Source organism: Zootoca vivipara, chromosome 3 (assembly GCF_965207765.1).
Source record: "Zootoca vivipara chromosome 3, rZooViv2.hap1.1, whole genome shotgun sequence".
Lineage (NCBI taxonomy): Eukaryota > Metazoa > Chordata > Lepidosauria > Squamata > Lacertidae > Zootoca > Zootoca vivipara.
This window is the reverse complement of record NC_142586.1, coordinates 78153729-78177342: the sequence shown is the minus strand read 5'-3', so window position 1 is coordinate 78177342 and position 23614 is coordinate 78153729. Positions and strand designations below refer to the sequence as shown.

The window sequence follows — 23614 nt, the reverse complement described above, 5'->3', positions numbered from 1 at the left end:
GCCGTTTGGGAATGCCTTGCAGGCGACCGCAGAGAAGGAATGAGCAGCACAGTGCTCTCAGTGTTAAATCTACTGGTACAAGTGCCACAAGCACATTTAGATTCTTGCTATGATTATGCTCTCTGCTGTAGAACTAGGAACAAATATTGTACTCTCAACCACTAAGAACAGGCTGGGCACTCTTTCGGCCCAAGGACATCATTCCAATACACAATGGGGCCACGAACTGAACCCCCTCTCCGCTGAGCTGTGCAAACTCTTACATCCCATTGCTGTGCACTCTCTCCAGGGAGGTCCAAACCCCCACTGTTCCTCAGTTGATCCTCTGAGAGGTGGTATCAGTTTTCTTTTCTATTAGTAATGCCTAGTGCACCGCAATGGGGGTGAAAATTTGATTTAACCCTCCCCTCCAACTAGGGTGGGAAGAAAATTGTGCCCTCCCACACCTTTGCTGAGCAGCAGGGAAGGACCTTGCCAACAAAGGTCCGTATAGTTAAAGCTACAGTTTTCCCAGTAGTGATGTATGGAAGTGAGAGCTGGACCATTAATAAGGCTGATTGCGGAAGAATTGATGCTTTTGAGTTTTGGTGCTGGAGGAGACTCTTGAGAGTCCCATGGACTGCAAGAAGACCAAACCTATCCATTCTTAAGGAAATCAGCCCCGAGTGCTCACTGGAAGGACAGATCCTGAAGCTGAGGCTACAATACTTTGGCCACCTCATGAGAAGAATCCTTGGAAAAGACCCTGATGTTGGGAAAGATGGAGGGCACTAGGAGAAGGGGGCGACAGAGGACGAGATGACTGGACAGTGTTCTTGAAGCTACAAACACGAGTTTGACCAAACTGCGGGAGGCAGTGGAAGACAGGAGTGCCTGGCGTGCTATGGTCCATGGGGTCACGAAGAGTCGGACACGACTACACGACTAAACAACAACAGGGAAGGTTCAAGTTTTCTTTACCATCCAGACACTGGGAGTTCTTCCTAGTGTTAGGGCAGGGAGTTTTAAACCTCCCCACCCTGATCCCGCAGACCATGATGCAGATGAAAATTAGGCCCTCTCCACTCCACCACAGAAAGGGTGCAATTCTCATCCCCATCCTGGTTGGGATACATGGGCTGAGGAAGATGCTGATTAGCCTAATAGGCTGGATGTTTCCCATCCCTTGCCCAAGAGATTCTGGTAGGTTGATAAAATACTCAGATGAAAATATTTAGAGGAGTATTACATTTCACATCTGGTAAACAAAGGTATTAGTTTAAATTTATCTACATGTTGCATGTGACAGAGGCTTGCTTTCAGCATTTGTAATATTAAAGTAATCACCCAACTTATTGTTTTAACTTTTTTATTTAGAATCTTAACAAATTGAGGTAATAAAAATTAAAAATGTTGTTTTACACATTTTTTTTCATTAGAACTTACATTAATTTTAGTACTGTTTCAGAGAAACCAAATGGAAATAATCTTCAAAAACTTTCCATGATCATCTTTCACATGAGAAATATTAACAGCATAGGCAACAGATCTGAAAGGCATGAATTTGGACCTAGGAAAGTACTAAAACTGTACATGAAGACAAATTGCAACATGTTATCAAGGAAAATCAAACTTCTCAATAATCCAATGTGAACATTTTTCATGCTTTTACACAATTTCCCATTAAGGTTTCATATCTTAATACTGAAAATCTATGTCCAACATTCAGAAAAATGAAGTTGGGGTGGGGAGAAGCCATCTGAGAATTCTCATTGAGGAAACATAACATAGTCTTTCCACAGCTTCGAAACTGCTCAGTATGAACAGTGCTGCTGGTTTTGACAGCACTTTTGGTTTTAAATTCAAAACAGCTATTTATATCTCAAGATCCTTCTTAAAGGATGCTACTTTAGAAAAGCCCTCAATGACAGAAAAGGTGGCAGCTGCCTAATAGCATTTTCAGGGAACAAGTCAATGTAATCTAAATATACACATACAAATGTTGTTCTTTGCTATGACTAGCATAATGCATCTGTTAGATGGAAAGCCTAATACTTTCTTGTAGTTTCCTTTCACCTGCCTAGGGCTCCAGTACTATAACAAATGATACTTCAAATGGTCACATACAATATTGCAATATGTACCAATAGACAAATCTAGTCATTATCTTGGACTCAACACAAGAGTTATCACCAGGTTTTCTCTAATGGCTTAAGGTCTATGCTAGAATATATATGAATTTAGCAACTACTTAAGACACCTGACAACAAGCAAAGGACCAAATCATATTACTGAAATATGAGTGATAGAGTAGACCCATTAAACTCAGTGGACTTTAATTCAGTTCATTTATTTTAATAGATCTCCTCTAAGTATTGGTTAACATTGGCTATCACCCTATGGGGTGAATGAAACTGCATTAGTCATGTCCACATTTGTCTTAAGATAGTACAAAATTAGGAGGGTAAGAGCTACACCATTAGGTAACCACAAGTTGCACCACACAGTTGTGTTCCCCAGCCCCGTTTTGAATTTGGTATGTTAAGAGTTAATTTGTTTAACTGAACTCTGGATAATCTTTAAATAAAAAACAACAACACCAAACTTGAGTACAAGAGTGAAAGTCTTGCCATTCCCACAAATGGAAAAAACACACAAGAATACCAAACTAAAACCTTTGTAATTCCTGTGGAACAAATGGAAATACATAGAATGGTAAAAACTATTACAGAGCACAAAAGGCCATAAGGAGCACGAGGATACACAGAGTTGTATTTTGTTCAAGTGAGTAGCTGTTGCTGAAGTCTTCCCATCCAATTGACTTAGCGGTTCTCATTCAGAATTTAATGCATCTAGAGCTAAGTATTGCTAGGTTCAAACAGCAGGAAAATTCTTCAACACATTTCCTGAATATTGCTTTTAGAGGGCAATTTTTCAAGCAGCAACGAGTCCTTCATTCCTGCCTACATAAAATTGCTTGCTCTAGAATTAGCCAGACAGGATGTAAGCCTGAACTCAGTTAGGGGTTCTTAGTCTCATGTAGTTCGTAAGCTTAAAGCAAAGGATTTCAGCCTTAAGTTATAACTAATCAGCGACTAGGATCACCACATACATTTTCAAGACATGAACTATTTTGAGCTTTTAACAAAGCTTTTCTACTTGTTTATCTTATTCAGGTTTCCTAACCACAATATTCAATTAGGAAGGTGAATCAAAATATAAAAGCTCAATGCTCTAGGAAAACATTGGGAATTCATGACAGGGTCATCCAACTCATACAAGTAAGATCTTTCAAAAAAGTTAAAACTATTATATTAGCTTACCGTACGTAAGATAGAATACAACTGGAACCACTTTACACACAATCATGTCATAATCACACCAGTGTTTCCTCACAATAAAAACATGGTGTATGTCACACATAAATTTATCCATAGTCTAATAAATAGCTCATGGTATCTAAAAATAACGACGTTTCTGTCCATGTAGGCAGTCAACTTGTACTACCATAAGGCCTACTTTACCATTCATGCAATGAGGGGCACTGCACAATATTTCTACCTTCAGACGATATAGGGAAGTGGCCTTGACTTTATTTCATAGACCAAGAAAGGAAAGGAGATCTGTGATTAGTTATGTATCAAGAGATGATACTTAATGGTCCCTAGCTAAATACGTATGACAAATTTTAGCCCAAACAGAAAGTAATGCCACCTACATTGAACTTTCAGTGCAAAGAAACTTAAAGATTACAAACAAACTAGAAGGACATTGAAGGCATCGAAGTGTGAGGAAATATCAAGTTTTTTTTCAGCTTCCAGAAGCTGTTCACAATTAGTTTACTCTGAAGCTTCGGACACTAATGAAGATACCGACCATTATAGATAACAGCCATTATAGTGAAATATCCAGTTGCAGTGCTTTAACAAATTTTGTTTGTTTTTAGCAACCCCTATAGGTCTTAGAACTATGTAGATTTTCATGTGCGCAACTAGCATGGCATTGCACTTTTGGAATGCTATCAACGCTGATAGCTTGCAATAGATAAAGAAGGCTCTGTAGAAGTGCTCAAAGTTCCTCAAGTTGAAGATCAAACGGTTTTGATTTTTACTTCAATGGCAAAGAGTTATATTTTCTCAAAAGAATTTTGACAGTCCCATTTCAAATCATTATGGTCAAATTAAATCTTCCCTAGAACTAGAAAGCATAATTTTAAACACTGAGAAGATAAGCATACATTTATTCTCAACAGAATTTCTTTTGTTTCTTCTAATTTTCCATCCTCTTGACAACTTCTATCAATGTAACAAAGATGGAAATTTTCTTCCTACAGTTAAGTTCCTTTTTAAAGTCAGCTGTGCCTCTACAAACCAAGCACATGAAGGATATGAAAGTCTAATGCAATTAAAGAAGTAACCAAGACCACAATTACCTGGATTATTATAAAATTACCCAAGAACCACCTTCTTTGGATTTCAGTCACTGTAAAAATGAAATTTATCCTTTTATCCTTACTCTTGGTCTGAGAAACAACAGTATAGAAACAAGTATCCAACCATAGAAAGTTTATATAAATACATTAGAGAGACGCTGCAGGAAGTGAATGCTATAAGACTGGTAACTTTAATCCATTCAGAGTTTCATTTGGTTGAACTGGTCAGTGCTGTTCTGTGAAAGAAAGCTTTCTAAGCTGTTTTGTGACTGTAGAACTCCAAGAGAATGAAGAGTGGCAGACCAGTTTCTTTGTGTCCCAGTATTCACAATGCTGTCCTTCCTGATGCATATGAAGTGTTTTTATTTGGCACATAATTGATACATAGGTAAAAAAAAAGAGAGAGTATGACTCATACTCTTACAATTAGTAGTGTACAACAAAGCAAAAGCAAATGTCATGAGCAAATTTTAAAAGGGGTTTCCCAACTGAGAATCCTACTGGAATACTTCATCAACAAAATATACAAATTACATTTCCTACCATTGTTCAATTGCTAGAGGTCTTCCCCTGTGTCATATTACTGTGCTCTATCTTACAGTGCCCTGGGTTCTGTAAATCCAGATGTTAAGATTTATGAGATGTTGATCAACCTATTTCTATTCATTTTTTCCTTAAGTCAGTTCCCTGTTTTAGTGCAGATATTTAGAGTTCTATAAAGTCTTGTAAACTCTGGTCACATTCCAGCAGCAGTTTGCATCAACCGTCCCTTGTTGGCAACATTCTTCCCTTCCTTTGACAAAGATGCATATTAAACTGTTGTGTCTCCAAAGTCCTTGTTCCAGCGAATATAAGCTTCCAGGGTCTGTGGGCTGAGACTGCGTTTTATTTTCTTCAAGGACTCAGTGAAGTCTGATAATTTGATATTTCTCATCTAGAAGCAAAGAAGGTTTTTTACATTAACCACCTTGGTGATGCTTGTTTTCTAAGTTGCATTTTGGACTGAACTGAATCAGAATATAAAATATGCTCATTTAGCTATTAAACTTACAAAAGTCAGGATCATGGGGGAAAGTATCAGCAACAGCCAGAACAAAATAAATCCTGCCTTAATTCCAGGTGGTGTTAATACATGAGATCAGAAGTCCAGTCAAAATAAAAGGCTGTGAATTATTTCCTCTCACATAAAAAGTATTTGCTTAGCATGAACGCTTTTAACTTTCAGCCTTATAGTCTTGGCTGTGTTTCAAACAGTACAGAAATACATTTTGGGACTTGAATTCTTGGGGCTGCGGTGTTTGTGCTTTGCTTTTCTCTTAGGAATATCTCCAAACCTAAAGTGAACACCACATTTACACAACCAATGCAGCAATAACAAAAACCACAAAATCCTTGTGAAAAGATAAGGCAGAAAGATCTGAAAACGAGTGTGTGATTCTATTTCAAAGAAATTGTAAAAACAACAACAAGCAAAAACAGCTACAGTAGTTGGTTTGGCAAAGCAAATCTTAAAATAGCATACCTCACTGGCAGACATGTTCTTCACTTGCTCTGGTTTTAGTTCTGTAAATTAAAGAAATAACTATCAAATGTGTTTTGAAAAAAAGTATCTCCCACCAGAAGTCCCAATATCTGAAACATCCCTATCTTAGTACTGGAAAGTGAAACACACTAATAGTCATATGAGATATAAGGCATCAACAGCAATCACCTGGTTCCATTATTTTTTCAGTCCCGATCTGAAAAATTTCTAAGGTTATATTGTAAAATTATTATTTCTAGGAGAGTATTTTTAAAAAGAGAAATTAGTATTTTAAAGCTTTGTTCCATTCATGATTTTTTAGCATTTTAAAACTGGATACTAGGCTTAGTTTTGTTGAGAGATGCATCAGATGCTTTGGAATAAATTGTTAGTTTCTAGAATGTATATACAACAGAGCATTTATACTTTTATAAAGGTCCCGTTGCTCTGTCCCAGCTTCTGCCAACCTAGCAGTTCGAAAGCATACCAGTGCAAGTAGATAAATAGGTGTAAAGGTAAAAGACCCCTGGACAGTTAAGTCGAGTCAAAGGCGACTATGGGGTTGCGGCTCTCATCTCGCTTCAGCCAATGGAGCCAGCATTTGTCCACAGACAGTTTTCCACGTCATGCAACCAGCATGACTAAACTGCTTCTGGCGCAATGGAACACTATGACGAAAACCAGAGCACACGGAAACACCGTTTACCTTCCCACCACAGTGGTACCTATTTATCTACTTGCACTGGCATGCTTTCGAAATGCTAGGTTGGCAGAAGCTGCGACAGAGCAACGGGAGCTCATGTGTCACATGGATTCGAACTGCCAAGCTTCTGATCAGCAAGCCCAAGAGGCTCAATGGTTTACTGCTGCGGCGGGAAGGTAAACGGTGTCCTGTATCATGTAATCTCTTCATAGTGAATGGCACAATAAAAATCCTTGTCTAATACTATCCAGCTGTATTTTAAAAAATCTTTGAAATCAGGGCTTTATCTAGCACAACACAAAACAGAAAAAGGTTCATGATCTCATTTTTTTCATTAACAGATAACCAAGCTTACCTCGTATAGGACCCAGTGCTGCATCTTTTGCTAATGCTGTTAAGTCACTCCCTGAGTATCCCTCTGTCATTCTTTGTAAAGAGAAAGTGAACACAATTTTAGTTTTTTCCTGTGGATAACTGCATTAAAGAAACTCAGCAAGTTTACAATATTTTAAGTCACTAGCTTGTAGCAAAAGCAGACTGTTTTTTATTTTTTAAAAAACCTAAATAAAATGTTAATTTAAAATTAGCATTATATTGAATATTTAATGTTTCTGTAATGAAATTTTAGCTTTAGTATCAAACTGTCAGTGGTGTTATGTTTGATGGATGCATCAAATATTGATATTTACATAAGAAACTAAGGAAGGAAGATATCTGCATGACATACTCAAGAGAATTATTTTTAGAATCCCTGCTGATATGCAACAGTTTCAAATCCTACTACACATACACCAGCTGTAATGAACAACGATCAAAACGTTACTCACCTAGCTAGCTGTGCCAACTCTTTTTGGGTTAATGGATTTCCTTGCTTGCTCAAAAGATTTTTTAGTAAAAGCAGTCGTGTCTGTAAGGCACAATATTCACTATTTATACAAACAAGAAATCTTGTGTAAATTAATGTTATAAAAATACATAAAACAAGAGGCCTGCCAAAGATATAAACTGGCCAATATGATTATATTACACCTATGCTTTTCTGCACTGGCTGCTAGCTCATTTCTAGGCCCAGTCAAAATGTTGGTATTGCCTCAGTAAAAGCTCTCTGTATCTTGAGTCTAGGTTACCTGAAGATTACCTCCTCCCATATAAACCAATCCAGATTGTAAGGTTCTCTTCCAGATTTAGGCAGAAAATGGGATAATAGTAGAGAAAGAAGGAAGCGCTAGCTACTAAGAGGTTTGCAGGAGAAAAGGAACTAAAAATGAAAGAGGAATTGTTCAGCTTGGGCAGTAACAACTAACCACAGACCTTTCTCAAAGTTTGAACATATGCTGACAACATCTGATTAAGATTTTTGCTCCATATGACTTGAAATCCTTTTTTTACTGAAAGCTTAGATTTTCAAAAATGTGAAAAGACAAGCAGATTGTGAGCTGGAAGGATGTATTCTATGCTGCAAACTCTTTTATAAACCATGCTCACTGAAAAATCATGTTTATAGCAATTATACGAAAGATTTCAATCTTTCACAAATTTGCACCAAAAACAAGCAGGAAGGCAGTCTTTTGTAAAAATGCAATCACAAGCTACGTACCTCTTCATTTGGTAAAGATACATACACTCGTTTGATGAATCGCCTGAAAACACAAATATTGATACAGAAACTATAATTAGGGAAGCACGGTATGTAAAAAGCCAATTTTCTGTATCATGCCAAATTTAAAGCGCAAACATCACACTCTGACGGTATGAAAGAAGAATTCCTGTAATAAGAGGATACTAAAAATAGCTTAAAACTACACATGAATAATTTCAATAAATGCACTCTTTATGTAGATATATTTTTGGCTAAAATATGTCATATGGCATTACAAAGGTGTTCAATAGCATCTGATGCCTGAAAAATGCAACTGTCTACTAAATGAGGTAGCTGGTAGGGGGGGGGTCCTTTATTTTAGAAACCATTTCTTTTGTACATTGTTGTTTTAGCAAATCCAATACATAACACCCATACAGATGGCAGTCAAGACTGACCTGAAGATCTCCCAGGCCTTATTATTATTTAGCTCAAATTGTTTCAATGTTTTCTAACAGTAAATTTGTACCACCTACAGCAGCCTATATCCTCCGCTAAAGAGCTAGCTTCATCCCCATCACGCTTCTATCCCTCATTATCTCAGCTGTGCCATTTGATGTGTTAAGTCACCCTGAAAAACAGTATTCCTCCCATTCCATTAGCAGAAGCCAAAGGACTTTCTGTAATTGGAAAGGCACCTTTAGATTCAACCCTATGTCTCATACATTTTCAAAGGAAAATTATAAGGTTCAGTTTTATTCCTATTAAAAACATTCCAAGCAGTTATGAATATTTTCAATAATTCCCCTGTGTGATACCACATCTACAGTGCAGATTCCAATAATTCTGTGCACAAACACACCCTAAATTATTCTTTGAAATACTGGAACCCAACACATACCAAGTAAATGATCAAGAATACCTACTAAATTTAATGCCAACCCTCACTATGTACAGCTGTTAATAACACATGGCGTAAAGTACCTGAGAACAGCATCATCAAGCTCTTGTGGCCTGTTAGTTGCTCCCATTACAAGTATTCGGTCTTCTCCTGAAGACTGTACCTATTTTTTTTTCCAAAAAAGCAAAGCTTAAATATTTAGAAATTGAGACTTAATACTACCACAAAATACAGTAGTTACCTGAAAAAGCTTAATGTTATAGATTGGTATACTCTTAATTTTTGCTAAGCAATGACTTTGCTTAGTGTTCCATATTATAAAAACGCAAACAACTTCACTGGTTTTCATGACTTCATATTGCGCCAGTTCACCAGCCACCACTTTGGACAATACTTAGAGCTCAGCAAAACAGGAAAAGAAAACAGTTCCTTTTTCCCAATAAAATATCCCTTGTCCCTTCTCTATTTGCTCTTCAGGATCCAAATAGAACTAATAAAAGGGATAATCCACAGTTTAAACACAACAAATCAGTATGCATTGATGTAGCTTCATACCAAACATAATACTTACACCATCAAACTCTATTAAAAATTCCGTTTTTAAACGTCTACTAGCATCATGTTCACCTTCTCTTCTTTCGCATAAGAGACTATCCACTTCATCTAAAAAATGAAAGTAGCAACATTATAACATTTCCTATAATGAAAATATAACTGAAGTAAGTAAAATAACTTATTTTATTCAAAATCTATTATTGAGAGCCATGAAGTTAATAACATATTTGAGAATGAGCAGGCATAAGTCTTTTTTGTCTTCAGTACATCAATACCAGACTTTTTAATATATATTCGCAGAGCAGCTTCTAATATATTAGTTCTGTAAACTTCCTACTTATTTAAATTATAAAACAAATCCAATAAAATGGACAATAGCTTATGATGCAGCTTCACCTGATCACAACATCAGGTTCTTTTACAAGTTAAAGCAGACATCCCCAACCTGCGGCCCTCCAGATGTTTTGGCCTACAACTCCCCTGATCCCTAGATAACAGGATTAGTGGTCAGGGATGATGGGAATTGTAGTCCAAAACATCTGGAGGTCCGAAGGTTGGGGATCCCGGAGTTAAAGTTTGAAGGTGCTTTACTTTTTTAAATTCACAAATGCTAAACTTTTACCTATAAAAATTATAGAAGGTTGGAGTTCTCTGGCTACTGCAAAAAGAGCACGCACTAGTTTCTCTCCTTCACCAACCTAAAAAGAAGATAAGGCATCTACTTCAGAAAAAGTTTGTTAATATGGTTCATTCATATCCTTTTCATTTATATAAAACAAGACCAAGACCAAATTTTGACACCAACTCTGTGCTGGTACTTGCAATATATGTTATCTGCCTTCTTGAATAAAAACCTAAACTCAATGGTTTGGATACCAACACAATCAATTTAAGGAAGTTCATGGAAGGAAAACCTTACAAAGTGGATTTCTGGGTGTGCACATAGCTGCAGGGGGAATGCAGGTGAGAAACTTTCTTTCTGTGAACTTAGTTAGGATCCAAGCCAATAACTTTGTCATAGGGTTTAACAAGTTGCAGTGAAATTTAAGTGATTGCCTTATCACATTTCTTTAGAAATATGTGTTTATAGCAACTTTTCATTGCCAAATGCTCCTAAAAAGCCCGGGGCCAGTTACAATTTTTTTTTTAGCCAAATCCACATTATCAAGAACCCCAGGTATTTTTCTAAGGTGTACAATTAGAATATACAACTGCTACTTACATATTTTGATGTTAGACTTGCAGCACTTATGTTAAAGAAAGTTGAATTTGATTCTGCAGCCACTGCTTTGGCCTTGAATAAGAGAAAATGCCAAGTGAGGGCTACCGCATAAAAGGTTTACAGTATTCTTACTAAATATGTAAGAAATAGTACAGTACAGTTATGGAAAATCCAAATAGTCTATCATTGATTTAGCAATATATAGCATGTCATTCCCTAAAAGTGTGACATGTCTGCCAAGGTAGTCAGCTGAATTTTCAAATGCTTTATCTCTTCAAATTTATTCATAAAAACTGTATGCAGCTAATCTGAGGCTGTCAGCCACCGTACAGTGAGATTCAAATATAAACTATTAAAACTGGAATATGAACCAACTTCCTCTATTGGATTTGAGATAACATGAGTTTATGAAGCACTTCTTTTTTATTATTCATAAAGTATTAGGAAATAAACTGAAAACAGTTTTACAAATCCTGATGTACCAAATGTGCTACACTAAAGCACCACAATGCAGCATCTTATACAAGCTTTCCCCCCTTCTTATACAAGGGAAAAAAAGAAATGCCAATTTACTGAAAGTAAACCAAGAAAATCATTGTTTTTTCCATAAAGGTATACAGCTCATTCCTACTCTTAAGAGAGTATTTGCATGTTAATACCAAGCACCAAATTCACTTAAAAACCATCTACGGCCATCTCTCCAAGCTTAAGTTAATTTACCCACCCACCCCCTCAAAGCTGTGATAGCCTAAGTAAAATAAGTGTAAGATGCTTTAGGCAGTTTATTATGCATATATGAATAGAAAGAGGGTGGGAGACTCTCACTTACTGGGCTCTGGAAGCCCTTGTAAGGTTTTGCAGGGCCACCCAAAGGCTTTTCCTTTGCAGAAAGAGCTTTTCAAGCTTTGCACCTTGCTTACAGGGTTCTGGGGATGTTGCACAAAGCCTCTAGTAGGCTGCAGGGAAATCCTGGATGGCAGAGGTTGTTCCTTGGATTGTTCTGATTTAATGCTATTTTGCCTTTGCATATGGACCTCTAGAACCTCAGTGTACGTTATACAGCAGAACTGTACAGCAGAACTGTTTTCATATCCACCCATAATAGCACACAGAATTGCCCTTTCAGACCAATTAGGTATCACAATCCCATGGCACTACTGATGTTAAACATAACCTATGCCACCACGGGCTCTTGCTGGTCTTGTTGGCCAAGTGCATCAAATGTTTTCCTCCTCAATGTAAACTCTCAGTTCTTAAAAGATAAGTTGCAAGTTATCTGTACTTTCCTCATAAGATACTGTAAAAATTCTCGGTATTCTTCCAAGCAGAGTGCAAACAGCCCAACATTAAAATATTCTCCTATTTCAAAGAGATTATTCAACACCTTTCTTTCATAAAAACAGAAAGCAAATGTGGAAAGTTCTCAAAAACCTGAGCAGAACAACATGCTAGAGTACAAAACAGATTTCTCACCAACATCGTCTTTCCATTTCCTGGTGGGCCAAACAACAACAATCCACGTGCAGGAGCCCTAAGCCCTGTAAACAGCTGAAAGAATAGCGGAGTTACACACAGTTTTCTGACTGTAAACAAGCCTGAGGTTATATGGAAACTGGCAGCATCTACACATACATTTAACACTGGTGTTTCTTTAAAAGATGTAACTATCAAAAAGACAGGTGATCCAGACTACTGGAAGACCTGCTATCTCAACCCAGTCTTTCCACCTTAATATCAACAGTAGGGTAAGCATAGGGAAAGAGAACAAGAAGGGAGGGGGAAGGCCAGGGCAGGCCATATCAAAGAAGAAAAAAGGAAAGGAAAGAAGGACAGGGTTGTAGCTTGAATAGCTTTGGATCATCTAGCTGTAACACAACAGAAGTGATCTGTATGTAGCCCAGAGTTGGACAAGTTTTTAAAAATACTCCTCTATGCAGGTCCACCTATTTTCAAGCCATCAGTTCCAGCATTCTGCTCTTCCTCGTCTACTGTCAGAGCAGTGTGTGCTTTGTTGTATTATCAGCCAGTTACTCAGCAGAAAGAGGGAGATACCAAGTTCCACTACCAAGTAGTTCCTCCAATAAGCAACTCAGACACCCTACGCAGAAGATACTATGGATAATGGCATCAAATGTCAGAAAGACCCAAGCAAATCAACATTGCACCTCCCGCCCCTTAGAAAGGTCATCCCACAGGGATGCACAGCTTCTGTGCAATGTATTTCTGGTCTGTGACCATAATAAATCAATTCATTTCAGCTTCTGTCCCAAAATAAGGCCTATGGCCTAATTGAAATGGGTCAACAAAGCCAGTTTCATCCATGAGTATCTAGAGTTGGCTAGCCTTTACTCTCTTCTCCAGTACCTTGCCCAGGAAAGGAATATTTTCCAATGGCCCATAATCATTGGCCATTTTTTCCAGGGCCAGGTTAGCTCTCTTCACAGCTTTGTTGGCTGTTTCGTGCAAAGCTATAATGGGTTGAGTTGAAGAGCTCCACTGATGCAAGATTCCTCTACACAATTAAGGGTGATTTCCCCCACCCATTACTACCTGTATGACACAGCCCATACTATTAACAAGTCGCCTCCCCACTAGCTCCGGGAGAGGGTGACAGGGTGCTGCAGGAGGGAGGAGGGGAAAAGAAATAATGGTTTGCGAGCTTCCTTCTGCTGACACACACTGTAGGTTGTATCCAGTGGCTGTATTTACATTTACATTACATACCTAATCATAAAAGGATATTTATTAACATGTTGGCCAAATAATAATTTGAACTTGCATTGTGTCAGCATAACAGTATATATTTAACTTTATAGTGTTTCAAACCATGTTTATCAGAATTTGAAGTTGTGTGTAATCAGCAGATCTTTGCAACCTAATGCCCTCTCTCTCCTTCCTGTGATATTTGTATACTTTGGCTGTCATTTTTGCCCCTTTATTTAGTGTATACTTAGCACCAAAATTCATAGAAGAGCTTTTAGAAATTTTGGTGGATGGGAATGCATTTCGGCTTTAGTGTGTGGTTTGTGATTAGCTACTACTTAGTATAGGGACGCGGGTGGCGCTGTGGGTTAAACCACAGAGCCTAGGGCTTGCCGAATCCCTGTGACGGGGTGAGCTCCCGTTGCTCGGTCCCAGCTCCTGCCAACCTAGCAGTTCGAAAGCACGTCAAAAGTGCAAGTAGATAAATAGGTACCGCTACAGCGGGAAGGTAAATGGCGTTTCCATGTGGTGCTCTGGTTTGCCAGAACCGGCTTTGTCATGCTGGCCACATGACCTGGAAGCTGTACGCCGGCTCCCTCGGTCAATAACACGAGATGAGCACCGCAACCCCAGAGTCAGTCACGACTGGACCTAATGGTCAGGGGTCCCCTTACCTTTACCTTTACTACTTAGTATACATATTGCAATGATATATATAGAACACATATTAGATCTAAGAAAGTCGGTTTATAAATATTTTAAATAGATACTATGGACAAGAATAGTCTTAATTATTAACAACCCTACTGGGTTACAATGAAGAAGCATGATCTTTATTACTACTTTTAAGGAAGAGATGCAAATACAGCAAGGTTTCTCTGGAAACAGTCTTGATCCTTTTCTTGGTACATTATGTGAATTAATACCAAATTGTAAATGAGCAGCATTAACATAAATAGAATACATCTTTTATACGCAGAACAGAAGGCTCTAAGGTGCAAAATAAAAACTGATAGAAAACATATTGCTTACCTCAGGTCTAAGTGAAGGAAGAATAACAATTTCTTGCAGTGCCTGCTTAGCCAGCTCTTGCCCAGCAATATCATCAAATTTGACAGATGGCCCACTAACAGATACAGAATACCAATTAGTGCAACAATAGACATTTCATTGCTCTGGAGTACAGCTGGCTAGTTTTACACCATTACAGCCATTTAATAAATCCATTAAATTTATGAAATTACCCACATTTATATTCAATGTTTCATTTCCTATAACCACATCTGCATGTTTTATTTAGACCCCCAAAACTAAATTCTGCTATCAACTCATACAGAAAAATTAATATGTTTTATCTTAATTGCCCTATTAGGAAAAGAAACCCACTTTTCTTGCATGCTAATCTAAAAAAATAACCCTGTCTTTATTAAAGACAACCACTGACGTTGCTTACCTGTCTGCTATTTCATTGAGAATAAGATTAGCAAGATTACTGTCCACATTTCTAAAAACCTTCATGTCTTTCTTTTTTCGTACAGCAGTTGTAGGAGTAGAAGGCTTGTTGGCTCTATTATTTTTCGGAGTAGCCTGAAGAAACAATTTTTTTCATATATTTCAATATGTTTGGGGGAAAAACACAAGGATAGCCTCCAGTTCCTTGGAATATTGACTTTGAATCTGGAGGTTCCACTGCTATTATGGCTGACAGAGCTACGCATCATGAATTTGTTTAATCCCCTTTTGGAGTCATCTCAAGTCAGTGGCAATCACCATATATTTTAATACTGATTTCCACAAATAAAGGAATCAATTTCCTTTACTCCATGCAAAAAATGTAGAAACCTCTATCATGTTTCTTCCTCCTGTTTGTTGTTTTTTAAAAAAACAAAAAACTGAAGAGCTTCACACACTTTAGCATCCCTTTGTAGAGATGTGCCTATCCCTTTATCATTCAGGTGGCTTTTTCATTCTGAAATCCTTTGAGATGGAGTAATCAGGACTGTACATATTCCAAATGCATCTGCAGCATAGATTTGTATGAAAGCAGAATGATACCGGCTGAGTTAGTTTCAGTCCCTTTCCTAATCAACCCTTGTAAGAAATTTGCATTTATCATCACTGCCACACATTCTGTTGATTTTTGGATAGATTATCCACCACATTCCCAAGCTCTGTTTCCTGGTTAATCAGACCAATCAACAAGTATGTTTTAATTCATGCAACATTATTTGGAGGTCTTGGACTCTTGAAAATTCTTACTAGGGTATTCTATATTGACAGTTAATTTTGGCATTCTCCTTAAGTACATGGGGGGAAATGAACATAGACTACCAACAAGTAGTCTTTAAAAGAGTAATGGTGGCGAGGGAGTGGTTTGATAGTGACACAGCATTGTACTATCATGTAGCATCCTCTGATGAAACAAATTCTGGAGGTTTCTGACACACTTTAGACCAGGCACCCCCAACCTTTGGCCCTCCAGATGTTTTGGACTACAATTCCCATCATCCTTGACCACTGGTCCTGTTAGCTAGGGATCATGGGAGTTGTAGGCCAAAATATCTGGAGGGCAACAGGTTGGGGGTGCCTGCTTTAGACTGAGGAAAACCCAACCATCTTTTCAGAAAGATGATCAAGGACAGTCAACAACTGTATGGACCCCTGTTCTAGTTTCCTATTGGGAAGCAGGTGAATCACAAATGAAGCCACTGCACACCTATATACCCTTGGAGCCATTTTGTTAACTGATTTCAAGCAGGCATAGCACTACTGGCTGCCAACTTCTAACACATGGTCTCAATCAAAAAAAGAGCTAGGACAATAAAAGTAGCACTTTTCTTTAGAAACTCTTTTTGCAATGTAGAAGAAGAGGAGGAGGAGGAGGAGGAGGAGGAGGAGGAGGAGGAGGAGGAGGAGGAGGAGGAGGAGGAGTTTGTATTTGATATCCTGCTTTATCACTACCTGAAGGAGTCTCAAAGCGGCTAACATTCTCCTTTCCCTTCCTCCCCCACAACAAACACTCTGTGAGGTGAGTGGGGCTGAGAGACTTCAAAGAAGTGTGACTAGCCCAAGGTCACCCAGCAGCTTCATGTGGAGGAGCAGACACGTGAACCCTGTTCACCAGATTACTAGTCTACTGCTCTTAACCACTACACCACACTGGCTCTCAAGACTCTAAGCTTTGAAATAAAGCTCTCTGTTGCCATGTATTTCCTCAATTTTGAATGGTAACGTTTCTGTTATAAAGACAAACTGACAAGCAAGCAGCACATGGAGCCTATTGCCTTACCTTCTGAGTTGAAGCTGCAGGAACAGTTCCTTGTCTAGGTACAGAAAAATTGGATATTCCACTATAACTAGGTGTCCTTTGGTGCCCTGAAAGCCCCACAGATCCAGTTTTTGCCACAGATTTTGAACGAGGGAGTGAGTTACTCGTTTGAGTCAATGGGTCCTTCTTTTTTGGAACAGCTCCACTTTCTACAAAAAGAAAGACACAGATATGTCAATATAGGGTATACTCAAAACAACTAGTTGCACACAATCCTCTGTTTAAAAATAATGAATGATGTCTTGATCAAATGTACTGCTTTATAGCATTTTCTAAAGTGGAGGAGTCATATTAATATATGTTTTGTTACTAGTGATGTAAAAACAGCTTTTTCTTGGTAGAAAATTCCAGTAAGTCTACATTAATACCACTCCTGGACCACCATAAACTCAGATTAGTCAAAAAAAATCCTTCCAGTAGCACCTAAGAGACCAACTAAACTTAGTTGGTCTCTAAGGTGCTACTGGAAGGATTTTATTTTATTTTGTTTTGACTATGTCAGACCAACACGGCTACCTACCTGTAACTCAGATTAGTCAAATTCTATTTAACAATTAGTTGTTTAAACATTACTGGATATGCAGTTGTCAACCACCACATTTAATACTACAGCAAATAAGTTTTCTGGTCTTTAGAATCCTACAAATACATTCATTCACTTGGTACACATGAACTGTAATTACCACTAGCATAATCATAATTGCTAGGCATCTACATAACACTTAGAATATTCAAAACTCTAAACCAATGTTACAGTCCTTAATAAGAAATAGAAAAATGTAAGGTAAGTTACCGGTAGTATTATTATCCACATATTGTCAACGGAGGATGGCAAGACTGACCCACCTCATGAATTCATAGCAGAGACAATATCTGAACTAGGGACCGAGTCTCTTAATCACTACATTATACAGTGGTACCTCGGGTTAAGAACTTATTTCGTTTCGGAGGTCCGTTCTTAACCTGAAGCACCACTTTAGGTAATGGGGCCTCCTGCTGCTGCTGCTGCGCCGCATGATTTCTGTTCTCATCCTGAAGCAAAGTTCTTAACCTGAGGTGCTATTTCTGGGTTAGCGGAGTTTGTAACCTGAAGCGTTTGTAACCCGAGGTACCACTGTACCTGTATGAAGCAAAGTATCAACTCTGCAGCATCTGAATGGTGTTTTTAGAATAGGAAGAGGCAGCCAAAATTCTAGCTGGACATGGCTTATGTCAGCCAAGTCCAATATACATCCAGTGATTCATTTCTGGGAAACACAATGCCAACAATAGCACAGGTAACCAACCCAACAGCTAAATTCTGAATGAAGATTATAGTTCATCTCTTACATTGATTGGCATATTATCTGAATTGTGTTACACAGCTGCATGTTTAACTGAAAATAATCCTGAAATTCAGTTTAAAAATAATTCTGCCTAAGCCACTACACTTTAGCTAACATAATTATTTTATGTGGCCTGACCAATGTGATCCAGCATGCTTTATCTTTACCAAATCACATTTTTGTCACTTCAGAGTACAGTGTCAAAGTTGAAAGCAAAGAAGTAAAAACATATTGTAAATCTTAGAATGCCAGACTCACTCTCCACTTATTTTAAAACTTTGTGCCATACTTCAGTTTGAAATTCATAGGGCACTTCACAAAACATTAAGGACAACAAATAAAACAATGAACAATGAAGTAGTAACAGCAGCAAACATTAAGAAGTCAAAAGTTAAAAATAATTTTAGAAGTCTGGAAAACCAATAAATCTTTGCCTTGTGCATTATAGTCCTAGCAAAATAGGCACCAAGTGCGAATATCTGAGGAGAGAATTTTCAATTTATCTGGCAAGAGTATCCAAAGGAGGGCCTCAAACATTTATATTAATACCCAGATACATACCCAGGTAGATGGATAAGGAAGGAGACAATACCTATTGTAACCAGGTCACAACCTATGCAGGGCTTTGTACTGTGCTTAGAAACAGATCAGAAGCCAATGGAGTTCTTTAGGTATTAGCATTATGCTCCTGATCCCAGCTAGTAACCTAACTGAACTTCAGAATATCTGAAGAAGTATCTGAAGAAGTGTGCATGCTACTGGAAGGAATTTTTTTATTTTGTTTTGACTACGGCAGACCAACACGGCTACCTAACCTGTAACTTGAACTTCAGAAGGCAGTCCCAAATGCAAAGCATTGCAGTTGTCTATTCTGGAAGCCGCCAGAGCACTGATAACTGTGGACAGGTTATTGTATCTATTGTTAAATGAAAATATATCCTGTCCTACCTACTGCAGAAGCCTAAGGCTGCAAACACACCCACAATTCAAAAACATTCTAAAACGGTTAAAATAGTCTAAAACCAGTTATAATTAAAAACATTGTTACATCCACTGATTTCAGGGTTGCTAAGAATAGTATTAAAGCTAGAACCATGAGTATTTCCCACCAAAATAAATAAATCTGCAGAGTGGAGTACACCCCTATTCAGAACTGATTGACTACTGGTTCCCTAGACAAAACACCTTTTAACAGTAAATAAATCCTGACAAGCTTGAGCTTCAGTTTGTTGGCAATCATTTGGTCTATTCATGATTCCAATGGATAACTTAGCACTTCCACTACCTTGACTAAATCCACTGTCAAGGAGAGACAAGAGTGTACACAGGAAACACCACACTACCAAACCTTGGATGACCTCACCCAGCAGCTTCAAGTAAATGTGAAACAGAAGAGGGGAGAAAAAAGAACCTTGTAGGACCGCATAACGAACATATATCCTATGGGATCCAACAGTAGTACAGTGGTATCTCTACTTACGAATAACTCTACTTACGAATGTTTCTACTTACGAATGGAGCTCCGTCCGCCATCTTGGACGCGGTTTAGATAGGATTTTTTCTACTTACGAATTTTTAGATAGGGTTGCTTCTACTTACGAATTTTTTCTCCCAATGCATTCCTACGGGATTCGAATTACAAAATTTTTCGACTTACAAATGTGTGTTCGGAACGCATTAAATTCGTAAGTAGAGGTACCACTGTACCTGCTAGTGCCACCTTCTGGAAGTGGCCCTTCAGCTAGGAGTGGGACTACTTTACTACTGTGATCTCTACTCTCAAATCAGGGAGTCTTTCCAAAAGGAGGCTGATTGTACCAATACTGCTGAGAGTTTCATTCAAAAGTAACTGGAATTAGTTGGCAACCAACCTTCAAGCATTCTGCCCAAGGAGGAGAGTTGGGACTGACTAACAGTTATTACTGCTCTTGTGGTGCAAGGAGAGTTTCTTCAGAAGCAACCTCATAACTGTTACTTTCAAAGCAGCTGGAATCACTCCTTCTAGCAAATAGGTATAGGCTAGATGCAATAAGCCAAGAAGGGAACCAGTTAAGCAGGCTTGCAGTAGGCAGCACCTCTCCAACCCCCGTATCTACATCCTCATACCACAAAACTAGACAAGAAGGTACTCTAAGCAGAAGAAGACCAAACTGCAAAACTAGTTGGATACCAACTCAGGACAGAACTTTGTCCTGGAAGCACATAGCAATATCACAGCATGTTTCCAAGGATCTATGGCGTCACTCTGTGGGACAACCTGAGGTAGGCCCTGAATCACTCAGAATAGTTCTACTGGACAGTACCAAGGATGTAAAAATGGCAGAGAACTCTTCATCACCATCACCGCCACGAAGACAACTTGATAAGTCACTACCTGTTTTTGACTGGATTCAGACTTGAGATTAACACCACATGTTCTAGATTTTTCCTGCTTCACCTCATTGTCTATAACTCACTGGTAAACCAGAGACCAGATTGGGTTATGTGAAGGGAGCAAAGCTTCTTAGAAGTAATCCTTACTTGAGAGTACCTCCCAAATATAGTTGGAGGAGCAATTTTATTCTAAGCTTTAACAGCTTTATGGTGCAGTTAAGAAGATATTACTGACTCTCAATCATCAGCACAGATTCAAATTATTTATCAAAACAACTTGCATTAAATGGAACAAAACTATATTGTTCCTTCAAAAAATAATTAAAATTCATCTGATATCTGGCAATGCCTTAGTCAGACCGCAACTGGAATACTGTGTCCAATTCTGGGCACCACAACTTAAGAAGGATGTTGACAAGCTGGAACGTGTGCAGAGGAGGACAACCAAGATGATCAAGAGTCTGGAAACTAAGCCTTATGAGGAGTGCTTGAAGGAGCTGGCTATATTTAGCTTGGAAAAGAGGAGACTGAGAGGAGATATGATAGCCATATTCAAAAAATCTTAAGGGCTCTCACATGGAGGAGGGAGCATGCTTGTTTTCTCATGCTTTGGAGCAGGCATCCCCAAACTTGGCCCTCCAGCTGTTTTGGGACTACAACTCCCATCATCCCTAGCTAACAGGACCAGTGGTAGGGATGATGGGAATTGTAGTCCCAAAACAGCTGGAGGGCCAAGTTTGGGGATGCCTGCTCTGGAGGGTAGAACTTTAACCAATGGCTTTAAGTTGCAAGAAAGGAGATTCTGACTAAACAGTCGGAAAAACGTTCTGACAGTAAGAGCTGTTCAGCAGTGAAACAGACTCCCATGAGAAATGGTGGACTCTCCTTCCTAGGTTGTTTGTAAACAGAGGTTGGATGGCCATCTGTCATGGATGCTTTAGCTGAGATTCCTGCATGCAGGGGATTGGCCTAGATGACCCTTGGGATCCCTTCCAACTCTAAGATTCTATGGAAGTTCCAGCCGTGTACATGAGCTAAGCAAAAGTATATGAAAAGCAGGTAGTATTTCAAAGCCTCATTTAAGAATGGTTAGCAAGAATGAAGAGAGTATTTATGGCCCAAAAGTAACAGGCAGATTTAAAAAAAAACAACTGAGGAAACCCATTCCACCTCAACTCTCTGGGGATTCTCATATAAAATACCAAATTTGTAAAGCAAAAATATTAAGCCACAATGCTTGAGTTTTAGCTTAGTTGTGCTTTCAACAATATTTGCATCTGTTCATTTGAAAGCATTTGTCTTACAAACAGTGAAAATAACTGAGATGACCAATTAGCTAGTATGCAGAGAAGCTACCCTACTTAACAAAATTACAAAACAAAACTAACAATGAACATTTCACAATCTGCTGTTTTAAGTTCACTTATCCTTTTTAGTGCATACTTTCAGAATGTTAGGTTACAATCCTTCCCCCAAATATATGACTTCAACCAACTCCCACATATAGTTATCCTAGTTAAGTTAAAACTGCATTTTAAAACCATGTGATTTTTAAAAATTAACACTTTGCCTTAGGAACCATTTCATTTCAAATGTGGTGAACTTTAAAGTACAAAGAAAGGAGTTCAACAAAAGCAATGTTAACAATTTTGAGGACAGAACGCACTACAGAAACCTTTCAGTAGAAAAGCATTTTAAAACTTGTTTAGGTGCAGGCAATTTAGCACTGCATATTTTCTTTGTAACATAATATATACTGAGACATCCCCCTAATTATTTAGGTGCTGGTAAAACCAAACCCACCTGACTGGAGATGTCCATTGCGGCATACCAGGTTAGTACTGTCACTACAGATTTCCATTTGCAGCTTGGGAATTTGCTTAACTGCCTGCATCTTCTCTATGCAACAAAACAGAAGGGTGGGGAAGGACAAATAAAAAACAAAAAATGAACCCATGGAAGTTACGTATACTAATCACACAAAAAATGACTTTGCCTTTGATTGACTTGAAATGGATTTAAGTTAGAAAGCATGTGTCTTATGTTTGCTATACTGTATTATGAAGCTACAAGAACATCTAAAAGATGATTGTATATTATGGAAAGGTTGTGAATTACAGTCAATAACCAAGTTAGTCAGAAATCACAATGTAAAAGATTGATGGGAAACTTTTCAATGCTGTATGCACAGGTATCTCTATCCATGGGAACACGAAGGTTTTAGGTGAGAGAGCTTGTAACCAGTTGGTGCATGTTGCAGCCAGATCTTATCTTTATAGTACGCTTTATTGGCAAATGTTTGTGTATAATTACCACTCCATATTTAACAGCTAATGCTTGCTTCAGATTACATCATGTCAGACAATTCTTCAATTAATAAGGTTGAGCAACAATCATCTTTTCTGATCAAATTAGCATCTTCAAATTTCAACACTACATTACTAAATATCAAATATCCTAAAGGAAAAATGGATTCTTAAAGGGGTGTAGCATTATTGTACAATTAGCAGATTTGGGGTAAACTGATGAAGCCTTTCTGCCACTTCTAAAGTATGATGTATACTTGAGAAATATTCCAATAAATTATACTGCTTCAATTCCAACACTCCAGCCCTTATGACAATCATTATTTGTCATCTTTCTGAAGTAACATAGTAAACAGCCTCTTGAACTTGACTCGTCATAACACCCTGAAGCATTCACACACTTAACTTATTTGGAGTTCTTCACACTAATTGGTTTCAGAATGAGGGGTCAACACCCATTTTATTTAGCAAAAGAAAGGTTGGGTGCAGGGTTGCCACTCTGCAGATGGAAGTGATTCTGATCTAGCAGAAGCTTATGCTGGAATAAAGATGGCTATTTTCTACTCTCCCCCTTTTCCCCTGCAGCCCTCAGTGTTGTGTTGCAGAGGGGCCTGCAGCCACTGATATCAGCTTTTCAGAGGGCAACACAGGAAAGGAGGAACTAGCAAAAACAATCTTCCTTTCTC

At 38.3% G+C, this 23614-nt stretch overlaps 1 protein-coding gene across 5 annotated transcripts in view; it reads right to left on the bottom strand.

Moving 5' to 3' along the window:
- Positions 1–1331: 1331 nt before the first annotated feature.
- SPAST (spastin) overlaps positions 1332–23614 on the bottom strand; it is a 33769-nt gene continuing 11486 nt past the window's right edge. For 3 of the 5 annotated variants that reach the window (XM_035108312.3, XM_035108313.3, XM_088666505.1), the window contains 13 exons: positions 16886–17073; positions 15050–15183; positions 14629–14722; positions 12367–12441; positions 10894–10965; positions 10294–10369; positions 9688–9779; positions 9200–9279; positions 8234–8276; positions 7464–7543; positions 6992–7062; positions 5934–5974; positions 1332–5345 (listed from right to left, as the gene is read on the bottom strand). In XM_035108312.3, coding sequence (XP_034964203.2) covers positions 5223–5345; positions 5934–5974; positions 6992–7062; positions 7464–7543; positions 8234–8276; positions 9200–9279; positions 9688–9779; positions 10294–10369; positions 10894–10965; positions 12367–12441; positions 14629–14722; positions 15050–15183; positions 16886–17073 — 1169 coding nt within the window. In that variant the 3' untranslated portion in view covers positions 1332–5222. Of the gene's footprint in view, positions 5346–5933; positions 5975–6991; positions 7063–7463; positions 7544–8233; positions 8277–9199; positions 9280–9687; positions 9780–10293; positions 10370–10893; positions 10966–12366; positions 12442–14628; positions 14723–15049; positions 15184–16885; positions 17074–22425; positions 22522–23614 lie in introns of all 5 variants that reach the window. The other 2 variants (XM_035108310.3, XM_035108311.3) reach the window with 1 other exon arrangement.